General features: G+C 41.9%; 1 protein-coding gene across 1 annotated transcript in view; it reads left to right on the top strand.

Annotated features, from left to right (window-relative positions):
• lrp1bb (low density lipoprotein receptor-related protein 1Bb) overlaps positions 1-13,959 on the top strand; it is a 512,409-nt gene that overhangs the window by 374,879 nt on the left and 123,571 nt on the right. Inside the window, exons 42-44 of the mRNA XM_072445180.1 lie at positions 234-423; positions 2,469-2,673; positions 9,585-9,777. Of these exons, the coding sequence (XP_072301281.1) occupies positions 234-423; positions 2,469-2,673; positions 9,585-9,777 (588 nt within the window). The remainder of the gene's footprint in view (positions 1-233; positions 424-2,468; positions 2,674-9,584; positions 9,778-13,959) is intronic.

Below are 13,959 nucleotides of genomic sequence, written 5' to 3'. Positions count from 1 at the left end.
CATGACTTTCCATGTTACAATTGTGATCTTTAAAACGATAACTTGACGTGAAAATGTCTGGTCCAATCCAAAAACTGACGCTTTCCGAGACGAAGCAGAAGATGATTTTGTCCGAACATATTGTACTCTTTTAGTAAGACTTTTATAAATGAGACCCGAATTGAGTTCAAAATTAAAGCCCAACAGAGCATTTTGGTATGATTTCCCCTCTCAGACTCTGCTTTGTGCCGCAGATGTGGGCTCGGTGGAGGGTCTGGCGTACCACCGGGGCTGGGACACTCTGTACTGGAGCAGCTCCACGTCCTCCTCCATAAGCCGCCACACTGTGGACCAGACCAGAGTGAGCGGCTTCTACAGAGACGCCGTGGTCACACTGTCTGAGGAGGACCATCCGCACACGCTCGCCCTGCACGAGTGCCACAAGTCAGTATCCATGTTTCTGATGAGACTTTTCACAAAGATAAGACTTGTAAAATGGTGATAATTTAATGAATCAAACGTCTGTCCATTGAATTACTGTTTTGCTGTAGAGGGGTATTATTTATTTTATGTATTAACGTTTATTTGACCAGGTTAAGACATGGGACGGGTGATTTACACATCTACACTTATGTGATCTACTGTATCAAATAATGTTGTATATTTGTTGTGTAAACTTCAAACACATCAGAAGTGCTGTGACGTCAGTGTATTTGTCTTTGTTAATTTCAGATGTTTTTCATATCTTCGCCCGTTGTAGCTTCTGTCACGGTGATTTAGTCTGCAGACACTAATCACACATGTAAATGAGTCATCTATTTTGGTAAGCCTTATTAACACCAGATTACAGCCAAAGCAAACAATCAATTTCATCGCCTCAGGTTCATTTTGATTCCCCAAAACCGTTGAGAAAACGCCGCTCCACGTTTTCACCAGCCTCCGCAGCAGCGTTTGCGTTAAACCGCCCTCACACCGGCATCATCACGATCACAGTGCATCACCGGGAATCTGAAAAGACCTCGTATCTTGTTCCTCGTGTAGTCGCTAAATTAATTTCTGGACCGCAGCGGACTATATCATTGCTCGGCCATTTGGCACCAGATCCATCCCACTTCCGCAACACTGTCTCGTAATTAGAACTCTGATTAATTAGCAGTCCCTGGTTGTGACTCCTGACCGAAAACCTTATTATCCCGCTGGACCGGACTTCATTATAGAGGGAAGAGTGAGAAGAGGGCCCAGAAGCAGTAAAAAATAAGTTTGGTGTACATTAGGGACAATTTCATATGCAGCGGTTGAATTATGCAAAATCCAAATGATAAGAGTGTTTCAATGTCTACAGATAAAATGGAATAAAGAATAATTTACTGAACATCTCATCAGTCAATTAAATCTTGTGTGACCTACATTCATCTCAATTGGTGAGATAGTTATGTATTCGCCAAATGAATGAACGGTTTTGGTAATTAACTCTGCAAAATCATAAATAACTTCGCTTCAATGCCACGATGCTTGTATTTTTGGCATATTTCCATAAATCCGAATACAAATTTCAGCACACATCCTATTACAATCATCTTATTTCTACAACTACTACATTTGTCACATCCCAACATTAAAACAATGATCTTATTCTTTTTTTTCTGTCACGCACATTTACATATCGATCTAGTTTGAATCTCGTCATTGGATTCGACCAACCAAGACAACATGCTTTTACACTATTTTACAAAGAGGAACTGTGTCTTATCTCTCAGATTGCCTATGGTCGTGATTGACAGGCGGATTAACCAATCACATTTCTCCTACATAGGCAATCTGGGAGAAAATACCACTTTGTATGAGCCTTGGACCGCTCGTATCAAAAATAACTAAAAAACAAAGTAAAACGATCACAAGAGTCGGCAAAGTCAACAAGGAAAGCACTGTCTTCACGAGAATGATTCAGAGGAGATTTTTGTCCATATTTGAGAGACACGTCCTACAAATGAACGGCTGTGATTGGCACGTCTCACATAAGGACGTTTGTTTGTCATGCTTTATAGTCTAGTTCCAGACGCTCCTGCATTCAAATAGAAAGTATGCAATGACAGTCGTACGTCCCTTCAGGGCTCCCACAAGTGCACAACGTATTGTGAAATGACGACCATTAACTGTTTTTATTACTACTGCCAGCAAACTTCTTACTCCACTTTTAATTGACTAATTAATTTAGCGGTGAAATCAAATGTCAACGGACATTTCCAACCAGCAAATGGAGAGTTCAATTACAGAACAGCTAATGCATAGACGGCCCCATTCCTCCTAATGTAATTCCGGGCTTTATATATCTGTTTAGCTGTTTGTTTTTCCTCGTTTGAAAGAGTCCAATTATCTGGTGACATCTACACATTAGCACACTTAAAGCGGAGTGTTTTCCCGTCCGCAGAGCCAAGACGGCGTCCCACTGACACCGTAATTGCATGTTTTTTTTCTCTGTCGCGTTGCAGCCTGATGTTTTGGACCAACTGGAACGAGCAGCGGCCCAGTATCATGAGGTCCACGCTGTCGGGCAAAAGCGTGCAGCTCATCGTCAGCTCGGACATCCTGACTCCCAACGGCCTCGCCATTGACCACAGCGCCGAGAAGATCTACTTTTCAGACGGGACGCTGGGCAAGATCGAGAGATGCGATTTTGATGGCTCCAGTCGATATGTGAGTGGTGGTTTTTCAGCTCTCTGTTGTATGAAACATTTTGAGGACTTAATGCCATTTAAAAGAGCTAATATTTTGCTTTAAATTGTTAATCGCAGCCGTCCTAATTTTGCATAATTTTGCATTCTAGGCAACAGGTTAAAACCTCAGAGCGTAAATAACTTGTGTATGTAAGTAACCAATATGGGCATGTTAAACCGGTTACAGAAATGTAGAGGTTAAATGAATGTGTCTAACATATTAAATAACAGAATGTTATTTAATGCCAAATTTAACCTGTAATAACTGTTTACATTGTTTATGCTGCAAATAACCACTAAAATCCAATTGTTGTTTTGCATCACAGTTTATGTGAACGATGCATCGCACACTGAAATGTATTATCTTATTTATTTGGAATTATTATAGATGTATTATTAAAAAAGTAAATCATTATTTTTGTCATTATACAAAACAAAGCTTGTAACAATGTGATATAATGACGAGTCTAATTATCAAATTAGACACTTCAAAGGACAACCCAAGAAGGTTTTTAAGATCTTAATAAGAAATGCAATGTATTTTTCTTGAATTAAAGTACAATGAAAGTAGTAAAGTAGTTTGGCTTTGCAGCAGTTTACTGTTACCAAAACACGTTTTAATTTCAGAATCAGAATTAATTGTATTCAAAGCAGGAGGATTAAAATTTAGAAGAAATCATTTTCACAAAAAACATGTAAAAACCCAAAAATAGAAGTTATCAAAACAATACAAATAGACTTGTAAAAATAAGAAACAAATTAAATATCAGTATCACAGTAGAATGGAATCAAGGAACTACCATCCCGATAAGATCAAGATCATTTACATTTTAACTTAAAAATACCCTCACAACGTATTGACATAATTTAAACATTTACATTTTCCCGCACAGTCTTACACTGTGGGTGACAAAGAGGATTCTCCTTTGTGCAATGTCAGAAATAAAGTTGTATTTTCAGTCTAGTCTTTACCATGTGTGTTACTCTCCCATAAATAGTAGCTGCAATCAATTATTGAATGAAGCTTTCACAGCTGCCGTAATGTGTTCAATTGAGTCAAATAAACACAATTACGTTTAATTATGATTGTCACAATGGAATTACTTACTTCTTAACCCTGTGACAACAAATATCTATTATTAATTCAAGTGGTTTACGAGTGCAAAATAGAAACAAATCCTACGCATCTTATGAAGTTTGAGATGTGGTTTTGAACATGGCATGCATAATGTATCAGGTGAACACATCGTTGGATCCCAGGGTGCTCAGTTTAAGGTGCTATTTTTGCAGAGGATTTCACTTTTTCCCTTCTTTTTTTTTTAACTTGACACGACCTTAGCCGCTCAGCTCCTTGGCCCATCTCAATTAGCTACTCATATGTTTGCTGAATAGGGTCGCGAGGCTGTGGAAGACTTCACCTCTGGGTGCCCCACTGCCCCGACTGCAGACTGCCTCCGCTAATGAAAGCTGTGCAAAGCAAAGCCCTGTGGGTGCTCGTCCGCCGTCCCAATTAAAATGTGTGAATTAAACAGGAAGCTCATGGTCGGCTTCAGCGCTTCACTCAAACTGCAGAAATACTAAGAGCACTCAAGCACAGGATACAGGCAGGATGTGGGTATAACATACTTGGAGTGCTATTGTGTTATATTTATGGAATATGTTGGTGGCAAATATAATCTGCCTCATGTTGGAAATGAATTGACCTTGTTCTATGGCCAATATCATACCACTCAGCCACTTGTCCAGTAAGGTGGAATAACTGAATTAACTTGATCATTGTGTAGATTCAAACCCTCACAAAATCAATCCAGTTCTGCTATTTTCAGTTCGGTTCCTGATTTCAAAAGCTGTGAATCCTCCGTAGTGAGATTTGATGATTAAATACCACAACGTGAACACGACCTATTGCCCAAATACATTGGACTAAACTCAGGGAAAATCATGGCTTCTGTTAAACACCTTCATCTTTTTGATTACTTTTGCACAGACTTATGGGAAAGCCTCAGGTTTCTAATCCAAAACCCTAGAAAAGATGTCATGAAACACACACACATGAGAAGTGGTGGCAACAGCAGCAAACCGTAATATTTTATACTTATAGTAGTCTTTGCTTTGAAATCGAAAACCAATTACCGGTGGAACCTTTTTGGTACTTCAACTTGAGTATTAATTGACTGAATTAATACTAATCTCTAATCTAAAGGTTTTAAATAACTACTATCAGGGTAATTATTTAAAGAGATCTCTAATCTTTCTACCAGAGTCGTTATTTAAAGAGATTAAAGTAACCACTCTGGTCGCAGTATTAGTAGTAATTAGTCGTTTATTTATAAGGATTATTTATGCTTTTATTTCTTTATTTTTTGATCTGAATGAATCTTTTCGTGTTGGGTAAACTTTACTTTACTTAAATGTTTACCCTACTTTACTTTGGGTACAACACCCTCGCATATTGGTTTAATATTTGTAGTTGTTGTTGTATAGTAGGAGTAGTGATTGTAGTACAGTGTTGTCGCTGTGCTGTGGTTGGAGGATGGCGGTGGGACCGGCGCTCGCAAAAAGTACTTAAAACATGTGCGGGGCTCAACATGGAAAGCCAATATGATCACACTCCGGCACTAAGTAGCGTATTTTCTGACGCTTTTACAAAATAAAGCAGTACTTTTAACGCCATGAGCCGTCTGACGTTACGCTGTGCGCCGTAAACGTTCTCTTAATTTACGCCATACGCCGCTCCTAAGTGGTGGAGTGTGATCATATTGGCCTTCCATATCTTTTGGGGACTGTGCGAGCGCCGTGGTGCTTTTCGTGCGCACCGCGAGCACGGTTATCTTAATACTTGGCAGTATCTTTTGAGCATGACAGGGGCCCGCCGGAGCATGGGGGCCCGCCGGAGCATGGGGGCCCGCCGGAGCATGGGGGCCCGCCGGAGCATGGGGGCCCGCCGTGCCAAAACCCCTCAGCGAGAACACTGTTGTTCTAGTAGTAGTTGTTGTTGTTGTTGTTGTTGTTGTTGTTGTTGTTGTTGTTGTTGTTGTAGACGTTGTAGTGATAGTAGTAGGAGTAGTAGTAGTAGTAGTTTCCACAGTTGGCATAAAGTCATACAAATATTTGGGTGTCATGATCATGCTGTTCCTCAGCTCATTCATCCTCAGTGCTCTGCAGTACTCTAGTGCAGTATGGCAGTACTGTGGTGCTATAATATATATGGCAGTACTGTGGTGCTATAATATATATGGCAGTACTGTGGTGCTATAATATATATGGCAGTACTGTGGTGCTATAATATATATGGCAGTACTGTGGTGTTATAATATATATGGCAGTACTGTGGTGTTATAATATATATGGCAGTACTGTGGTGCTATAATATATATGGCAGTACTGTGGTGCTATAATATATATGGCAGTACTGTGGTGCTATAATATATATGGCAGTACTGTGGTGTTATAATATATATGGCAGTACTGTGGTGCTATGATATATATGGCAGTACTGTGGTGCTATAATATATATGGCAGTACTGTGGTGCTATAATATATATGGCAGTACTGTGGTGCTATAATATATATGGCAGTACTGTGGTGCTATAATATATATGGCAGTACTGTGGTGCTATAATATATATGGCAGTACTGTGGTGCTATAATATATATGGCAGTACTGTGGTGCTATAATATATATGGCAGTACTGTGGTGCTATAATATATATGGCAGTACTGTGGTGCTATAATATATATGGCAGTACTGTGGTGCTATGATATATATGGCAGTACTGTGGTGCTATAATATATATGGCAGTACTGTGGTGCTATAATATATATGGCAGTACTGTGGTGTTATAATATATATGGCAGTACTGTGGTGCTATGATATATATGGCAGTACTGTGGTGCTATAATATATATGGCAGTACTGTGGTGCTATGATATATATGGCAGTACTGTGGTGCTATAATATATATGGCAGTACTGCGGTGCTATAATATATATGGCAGTACTGTGGTGCTATAATATATATGGCAGTACTGTGGTGCTATAATATATATGGCAGTACTGTGGTGCCGTATGGCAGTGCTATATGGCAGTACTGCGGTGCTATAATATATATGGCAGTACTGTGGTGCTATAATATATATGGCAGTACTGTGGTGCTATAATATATATGGCAGTACTGTGGTGCTATAATATATATGGCAGTACTGCGGTGCTATAATATATATGGCAGTACTGTGGTGCTATAATATATATGGCAGTACTGTGGTGCTATAATATATATGGCAGTACTGTGGTGCTATAATATATATGGCAGTACTGTGGTGCTATAATATATATGGCAGTACTGTGGTGCCGTATGGCAGTGCTATATGGCAGTACTGTGGTGCTATATGGCAGTACTGTATGGCAGTACTGTGGTGCTATATGGCAGTACTGTATGGCAGTACTGTGGTGCTATATGGCAGTACTGTATGGCAGTACTACCATATGCTCAAAGGTCATGGGTCAATCCTTGGACTGTTTGAGGCCTCATGTTATAACATTGCTCTATGATTGGCCAAGAACAGCTTTTCTGACCTCATTCATGTTCTACATTAACACTATGGGCCGTTACCATCTGGGCGTCATTACTGTGCCACGTTTTAACAGGGTCAGGCTCAAACAGTTCTTCAAACATCAGTCCATCCAAAACTGTTTGTGTGTCATTGTGTTGTGCTCATGTGATGCAGCTGCTCTTTTAATGAAAGACACATTTCAGATCTCAGATCTGAGAATAAAATGTTATCTATTTAAGGCTCTCTTCAATACAGTTCTGGTACATTGTTAGATATATTTTGCTTATTTCTTTGTGTCTTGTGTTTAATTATTAAGGATTTAAGAGTACATTTAATTTTATAGTTGTTGTAAATATTTCTTTGAAATATAAAAAAGTAAATAGGAAGAACCCATGTGTACCTGCATATTTGTTTACCTAAGAGTATAATTTAGTGTTAATTGAATGCTTGGATTGCTGTTCCTCAGGGGTTCAGTGTTATTACATGCTGGACAATGCAGACGCTGGCTGCACAGAAGCTCTGCAGTGCCATTTCAGAGAGCGCACATTGATGAAAGCTCGGCTCCACAAAGGGCAGTGAAGTGCTTGATGGGAGGAAGATGGCACAGTATTTGACAGAGGGAAGATGACCTTTTTATCATGACTACGGGGCCTAAAATAGAGCTGTTTGCCAATACATGCCATCCTTTTCATCTGGGTTTGACGTATTTGTGCTGCGATGTCACACGATAAATGAGAAGGCAAGCTCCCGTGTCTCTACATGACTCTACATGACCACACATCATCAGTAATATACAAAGCAGGGATTGTAGTGTAGTCTTCAGAACACGTGCAAATAGATTGTAAAAAATGCTTGGACAAAGCTGAAAAAGCGTATTCACTGCACATAGTATAGAAGAAGAGTAAAGAGTAAAGAGGAATTAGCACATTTGACATTATTGTATAGCTTAAATCCATTTATCTTCCTCCTGGCGACATGGATTTTTCATTTCTGTCAAAAACAAAACGGCTCTGTGGGGTGTTGTGACGTCACCCGAACCCCAGCTGTCCTTTCGCTCCACAACAACACCACGGAACACACGGAAAAGACTTCATTCGCAGCATGTAAACAATGTCGACACGATAGTAATGCATGGCGTGCTGTAAACCAAATGTGTCCCGAATCTAATTTCCTGTCAATATGTTCAGTCCGATCCATCTGGCCCCGCATCAGTTACACAATCCTCTCCCCCCTTCTCCACTTCCCTCCCTCCTCCCTCCGCACGCCGCGCCCTTTAATCAACACCTGTCCTATTAATCTCGGCGTGTCACGAGGCTAATGCGCGGCAGCTTTACGACACTGTCCCGCTAATAGCTATAGGACTGCACACAGATACTAAAAACCCGGATTTCTCTCCGTACAATCCCGGACGGTCCCATGAAGGAGGCTCGGCATGGATTTTGTCATCTTTTTGGCGAAACAAAACTGTCATCTGTTACGCTCAAACATCTGGGTTAGGCAGGCAAGTGGGCGGCGGGGGCGACGCCTTGATTAATGAGCGGAAACGTTATTTAGCGGATTTTTGTACAGCGAGGGTTGTGTTTCAAAATTATGCCGACGCTTCCTCTGGCTACGAATTGATTTGCATTTGGAAAGCAGTGCAAATATTGACAGTGTTTAAGTGGAGGAAGTTTACTGTGTTGTATTATTCACAGTGATGGGAAGAGGTCGAGCTACTTACTTCATTTCATTATATATATTTGAAAGTTTAATTTGAAAGTATTGAATCACACATATTCTTGATGATGACCTACTGTATACAATTACCTGCTTTATATATATATATACTTACTGTGTCATACTTGCTTCGTAATTAGAAGGTCGGGGTTTATGTTTAGGGGTAGTTGCTTATGCAGTAGTAGTAGTTGTAATATTCATTATGCATATCTAGGAATTTCCTGTGTAATTGTTGATTAAGATGAACTACAATTGTGTGTTCTAGTGGTGGTGGATTCACTTAGAAATCTGCATTTTCACATTTTTGTTAGAGTTACTGTATCTGTTGAAATTAGGGCTGAAACAAGTTTGAAATATATGTCATTGTAATGTTTTCATTTGTTTTGCTGTTTTAAAGTATGATTCTGTTCACATTTTAAATACATCCAGTAAAGTTAAGATGCAAGATAGTTTGTTGTTTGCAGAGTTGATTATGTTGAATAATTACAGTATTGCCAATCTACTAATTGGGCTTTAGATTTGGATTGTGCCTCATTTTGCAACCAAACTTAAACTATGTTCTTGAAAAAATACTCAGTACTTGCAGCTCTTCTGAAAACTTCTGTCTTTACTTCATTTCCAGGTCATTATCAAGCCGGGCTCTGGAAACTTCTACGGCCTGGCCATCTACGCAGACTTCATTTACTGGTCGGACTGGGGTCGCAGAGCAGTACTGCGCGCCAACAAGTACACAGGAGCGGACACTAAAGTACTGCGAGCGGATATACCTCATCAGCCAATGGGAATCATCGCTGTGGCCAGAGACACGAACAACTGTGAGTACAACTGGAAACCGACTCCTATAAGTTTCAGCTTATGTGCGTGAGAAGGGGCTTGTCGGTCGACGGAGAGAGCATTTACCCCTGAACTAAAACATTTATGGATTTAAGTCCAAGTTTGGGCGCTACATATTCATTTATTGCAAGATAGTGGTAGATGAAGCACTAATGAAAGCTGTATATTTAGTTCATCGCCTTAAAAGCCTTTCATGCACAGACAGTACCGTGTGTACTTTTGCTGGCAACAATATTTTATTACGGTCATAAAGATGCAATAGGCCAAAATAAATATGTTTCTCTATGCACTTTTCATCCAAGCAAATGATTAACTTTGCTGATCTCCGTGCGCGTGTTATTCACCAGAGGTCTGTTTATTTTAGCGCCACGATATATAATGCAAATAAGGCCGCCCTCTTTCCCTCTGTTGTGTTTTCATCCATTACGCCCTAAAGACGTGTACTTCTGTCCATATATTTGTCGGATACAATTCTCACAACTTTTAAGCTTAATACTTCGCATAGTGACGCTCAAAATGCTGGAGTGATAAAGGGACGTGATCCTTATTTAGAATGCTCAGAAGCCTCCCCCTTTTCCTGAGGTAATTAATAAAAACGAAGCCTGTGTTGAGGTGGGAGTCTCTAAAGTGTCGCGCAAAGTTTAATTTCCAAGTAGGACGCAGTGAAGTAGGCTTAAGTGCGTCCCGACGGTTGGACCGCGGACGCCGAGCGGTGCGCGGTTATTCGTTTATCTCATCGTGGGACATAATCTTATCTATGACCTACGCTGGCTGCGGCAACACCTGCGACGACAGCCAGGCAGCAGCAACGCTAGCGCTTAAAATCACTTTATTTAATTTCCCGTCATCGCTAGGCTGGCGTTATTGTGTTTGGGTCGTCACAAATAGCCTGGCTGTAAATGATGATATAAATGGTTTAGTTGTGCGTCAGAGACCGGCAGCTTTAGGTGAGGAATATTGGTGTGGATCTGCAGAAGAAGGAAGCAGGAGTTATTATGAACTATACATGTGCTTTTAAAGGACACGTATCATGTATTTATCATGTTCAAATGTTCCCTCATCAGAAACAGCGTCATTCACACTTCTCTAATCAAGCCCATTCACAAGGTCATTTTGCTCTGAAGCACCAGAAATAACGTTTTTCTCAATTTTTTCCCAGTATGTGAGGTCAAACGTAGAAATACAAGGCAATTTTTAAGTCCAAAAAATCATCACCAAACTCGTTCTGAACTATTCAAATGTCTAAACTAAAATGTACTTTTTATTAGCATGTTCTTTTAATGTTTAACTTTTATTGCTGCCATTAGACACGCCCAATCCCACTATAGGTTGCCCTCTGATGGAACACAATGTATTCCTTTCTATAGACATTATTATTGTATTCATACTAAGCAAAGGTACTCAAATTTGCCTAGTACGTGTCCTTTAAACTTGCACTATGTAACTCATTTTCTCGTCTCCTTGGAGAAGAGTATATATCTCCATGGCGACAAGCATGACACGCCTCCAGGCCAATTCAAGGATCAAAGGAGAGGTGATCCCCGTTTTTGAATGTTTGTGTTTCGTTGTCGTTCTGGAGTGTTCTATGGTCGATACTGGTCTGAGAAGCTAAAAGGGGAGTTTCATTTTTGTCCCTGACCTGAACCCAAACCCCGACTGTCCAGTTTGTTCACATGTACTCTAACTTTGCAGCCTCTTCCTCAAGGTTGTTTAAGTCTTTCATTATTTACATTATATTGTTCTCTGCTAGCTCCCCATCACAGCTGCTACGTACCTGATTGACCTTTGACTCACTTGATCCCTGACGGTTTGAGTATGGTGTTGTAAACAGAAGGCAGGTTATACCGTAATTGACCGTTTTGGTTAAAAGAGACATTGAACTTAAATAAATGCAAGACAGATGTAGATATTTGTTGTACTACACAATTGCATGATATTTGATTCCATCCTGTGAAACAAGGTCGTTACCTCAGTGCTTTACATGTAAGTAAACAATGTAAGGGCCAAACAGGAGCGTGCTCATCTGTCATGGTCAACATCTGTTTTGCGAGATAGACATTGTCGACAGTAATTTGCCTCTTCTTATGTTCAGATGACGTGTGTTAGCCGCCGTTATTAAAACTGAGAACATGATACTTGGAGAATAATTGCCGGGTGTGACAGTGTCAAATCGTTGACATGTCGACAATATTGTTGTAATTAGTCTTGAGGACAGGGTCAGCTATCATGCAGAATGAGACGAGCTCAAATGTGTCTTATAACCAGCGTCATGTATCGTGTAGGTGGCTTTGTTTGATCATGAGCCGAATGGTTAATCAATGTTAGCATGTAAGTACTTTCTAGTCAATTAAAGTATTTGTATGTTTTATAAATACATAAATACTTGTCAATGTCAATAAATTATCCCAACGTTGCTATAGGAGAGATTTTATTTTAGGGGCAAATGTTTATTGACCAACAAAGCCTGCTAATCTGGTATTGTTGGAAATATTACATTTTTAACTAATTAAAAATCACAACTTTCAGATTTTTAGAAAAATAGCAAACAAAACAAGGGTTAAATAAATCATGCAACAAAACAAGGGTTAAATACATCATGATGCAATAGTCTCCATATGTTCTACATTAAAGTGTCCAAAGGGTCTTTTTTTTTTTCATCTGATGCCATCCATCCATCCATCTTCTGCCGCTTTATCCGGGGCCGGGTCGCGGGGGCAGCAGTCTGAGCAGGGACTCCCAGACTTCCTCCTCCCCAGACACTTCCTCTTACTCCTCCGGGGGGATCCCGAGGCGTTCCCAGGCCAGCCGAGAGACATAGTCTCTCCAGCGTGTCCTGGGTCTTCCCCGGGGCCTCTTCCCGGTGGGACATGCCTGAAACACCTCCCGAGGGAGGCGCCCAGGAGGCATCCAGAACAGATGCCCGAGCCACCTCAGCTGGCTCCTCTCGACGTGGAGGAGCAGCGGCCCAGCCACACGGCGGAGGAAACTCATTTCGACCGCTTGTATCCGCGATCTTGTTCTTTCGGTCACTACCCAAAGCTCATGACCATAGGTGAGGGCAGAACGTAGACCGACCGGTAAATAGAAAGCTTTGCCTTTCGACTCAGCTCCTTCTTCACCACAACAGTCCGATGCAGCGACTGCATCACTGCAGCCGCTGCACCGATCCGCCTGTCGATCTCACGCTCCATCCTTCCCTCACTCGTGAACAAGACCCCGAGATACTTGAACTCCTCCACTTGGGGCAAGGACACCCCACCCACCTGGAGAGGGCAAGCCACCTTTTTCCGGTCGAGAACCATGGCCTCGGATTTGGAGGTGCTGATTCTCATCCCAGCCGCTTCACACTCAAACCGTCCCAGTGCATGTTGCAGGTCCGGGTTTGATGGAGCCATCAGGACAACATCGTCTGCAAACAGCAGAGATGAGATCCTGTGGTCCCCAAACCGGACACCCTCCGACCCCTGACTGCGCCTAGAAATTCTGTCCGTAAAAATTATGAACAGAACCGGTGACAAAGGGCAGCCCTGGCGGAGTCCAACATGCACTGGGAACAGGTCTGACTTACTGCCGGCAATGTGAACACAGCTCCTGCTCCGGTCATACAGGGACCGGACAGCCCCGAGCAAAGGGCCCCAGACCCCGTACTCCCGGAGCACCCCCCAAAGGACACCCCGAGGGACACAGTCGAAAGCCTTCTCCAGATCCACAAAGCACATGTGGACTGGTTGGGCAAACTCCCATGAACCCTCGAGCACCCGATGGAGGGTATAGAGCTGGTCCAGTGTTCCACAACCAGGACGAAAACCACTCTGCTCCTCCTGAATCCGAGGTTTGACTATCGGTCGGATTCTCCTCTCCAGTACCTTGGAATAGACCTTACCCGGGAGGCTGATGAGTGTGATCCCTCTGTAGTTGGAACACACCCTCCGGTCCCCCTTCTTGAACAGAGGGACCACCACCCCGGTCTGCCAGTCCAGAGGCACGGTCCCCGACCGCCACGCGATGTTGCAGAGACGTGTCAACCAAGACAGTCCTACAACATCCAGATACTTTAGTTACTCAGGGCGGATCTCATCCACCCCCGGAGCCCTGCCACCGAGGAGTTTGCGAACAACCTCAGTGACTTCAGCTTGGGTGATGGATGAGCCAGCCTCCGAGTC

Source organism: Eucyclogobius newberryi, unplaced genomic scaffold, assembly GCF_026437365.1.
Source record: "Eucyclogobius newberryi isolate DKJ021-1_F unplaced genomic scaffold, fEucNew1.0.hap1 SCAF_14, whole genome shotgun sequence".
Classification (NCBI taxonomy): Eukaryota; Metazoa; Chordata; class Actinopteri; order Gobiiformes; family Gobiidae; genus Eucyclogobius; species Eucyclogobius newberryi.
Note: the sequence above shows the minus strand (reverse complement) of the source record. Positions and strands in the feature narration are given on the sequence as shown.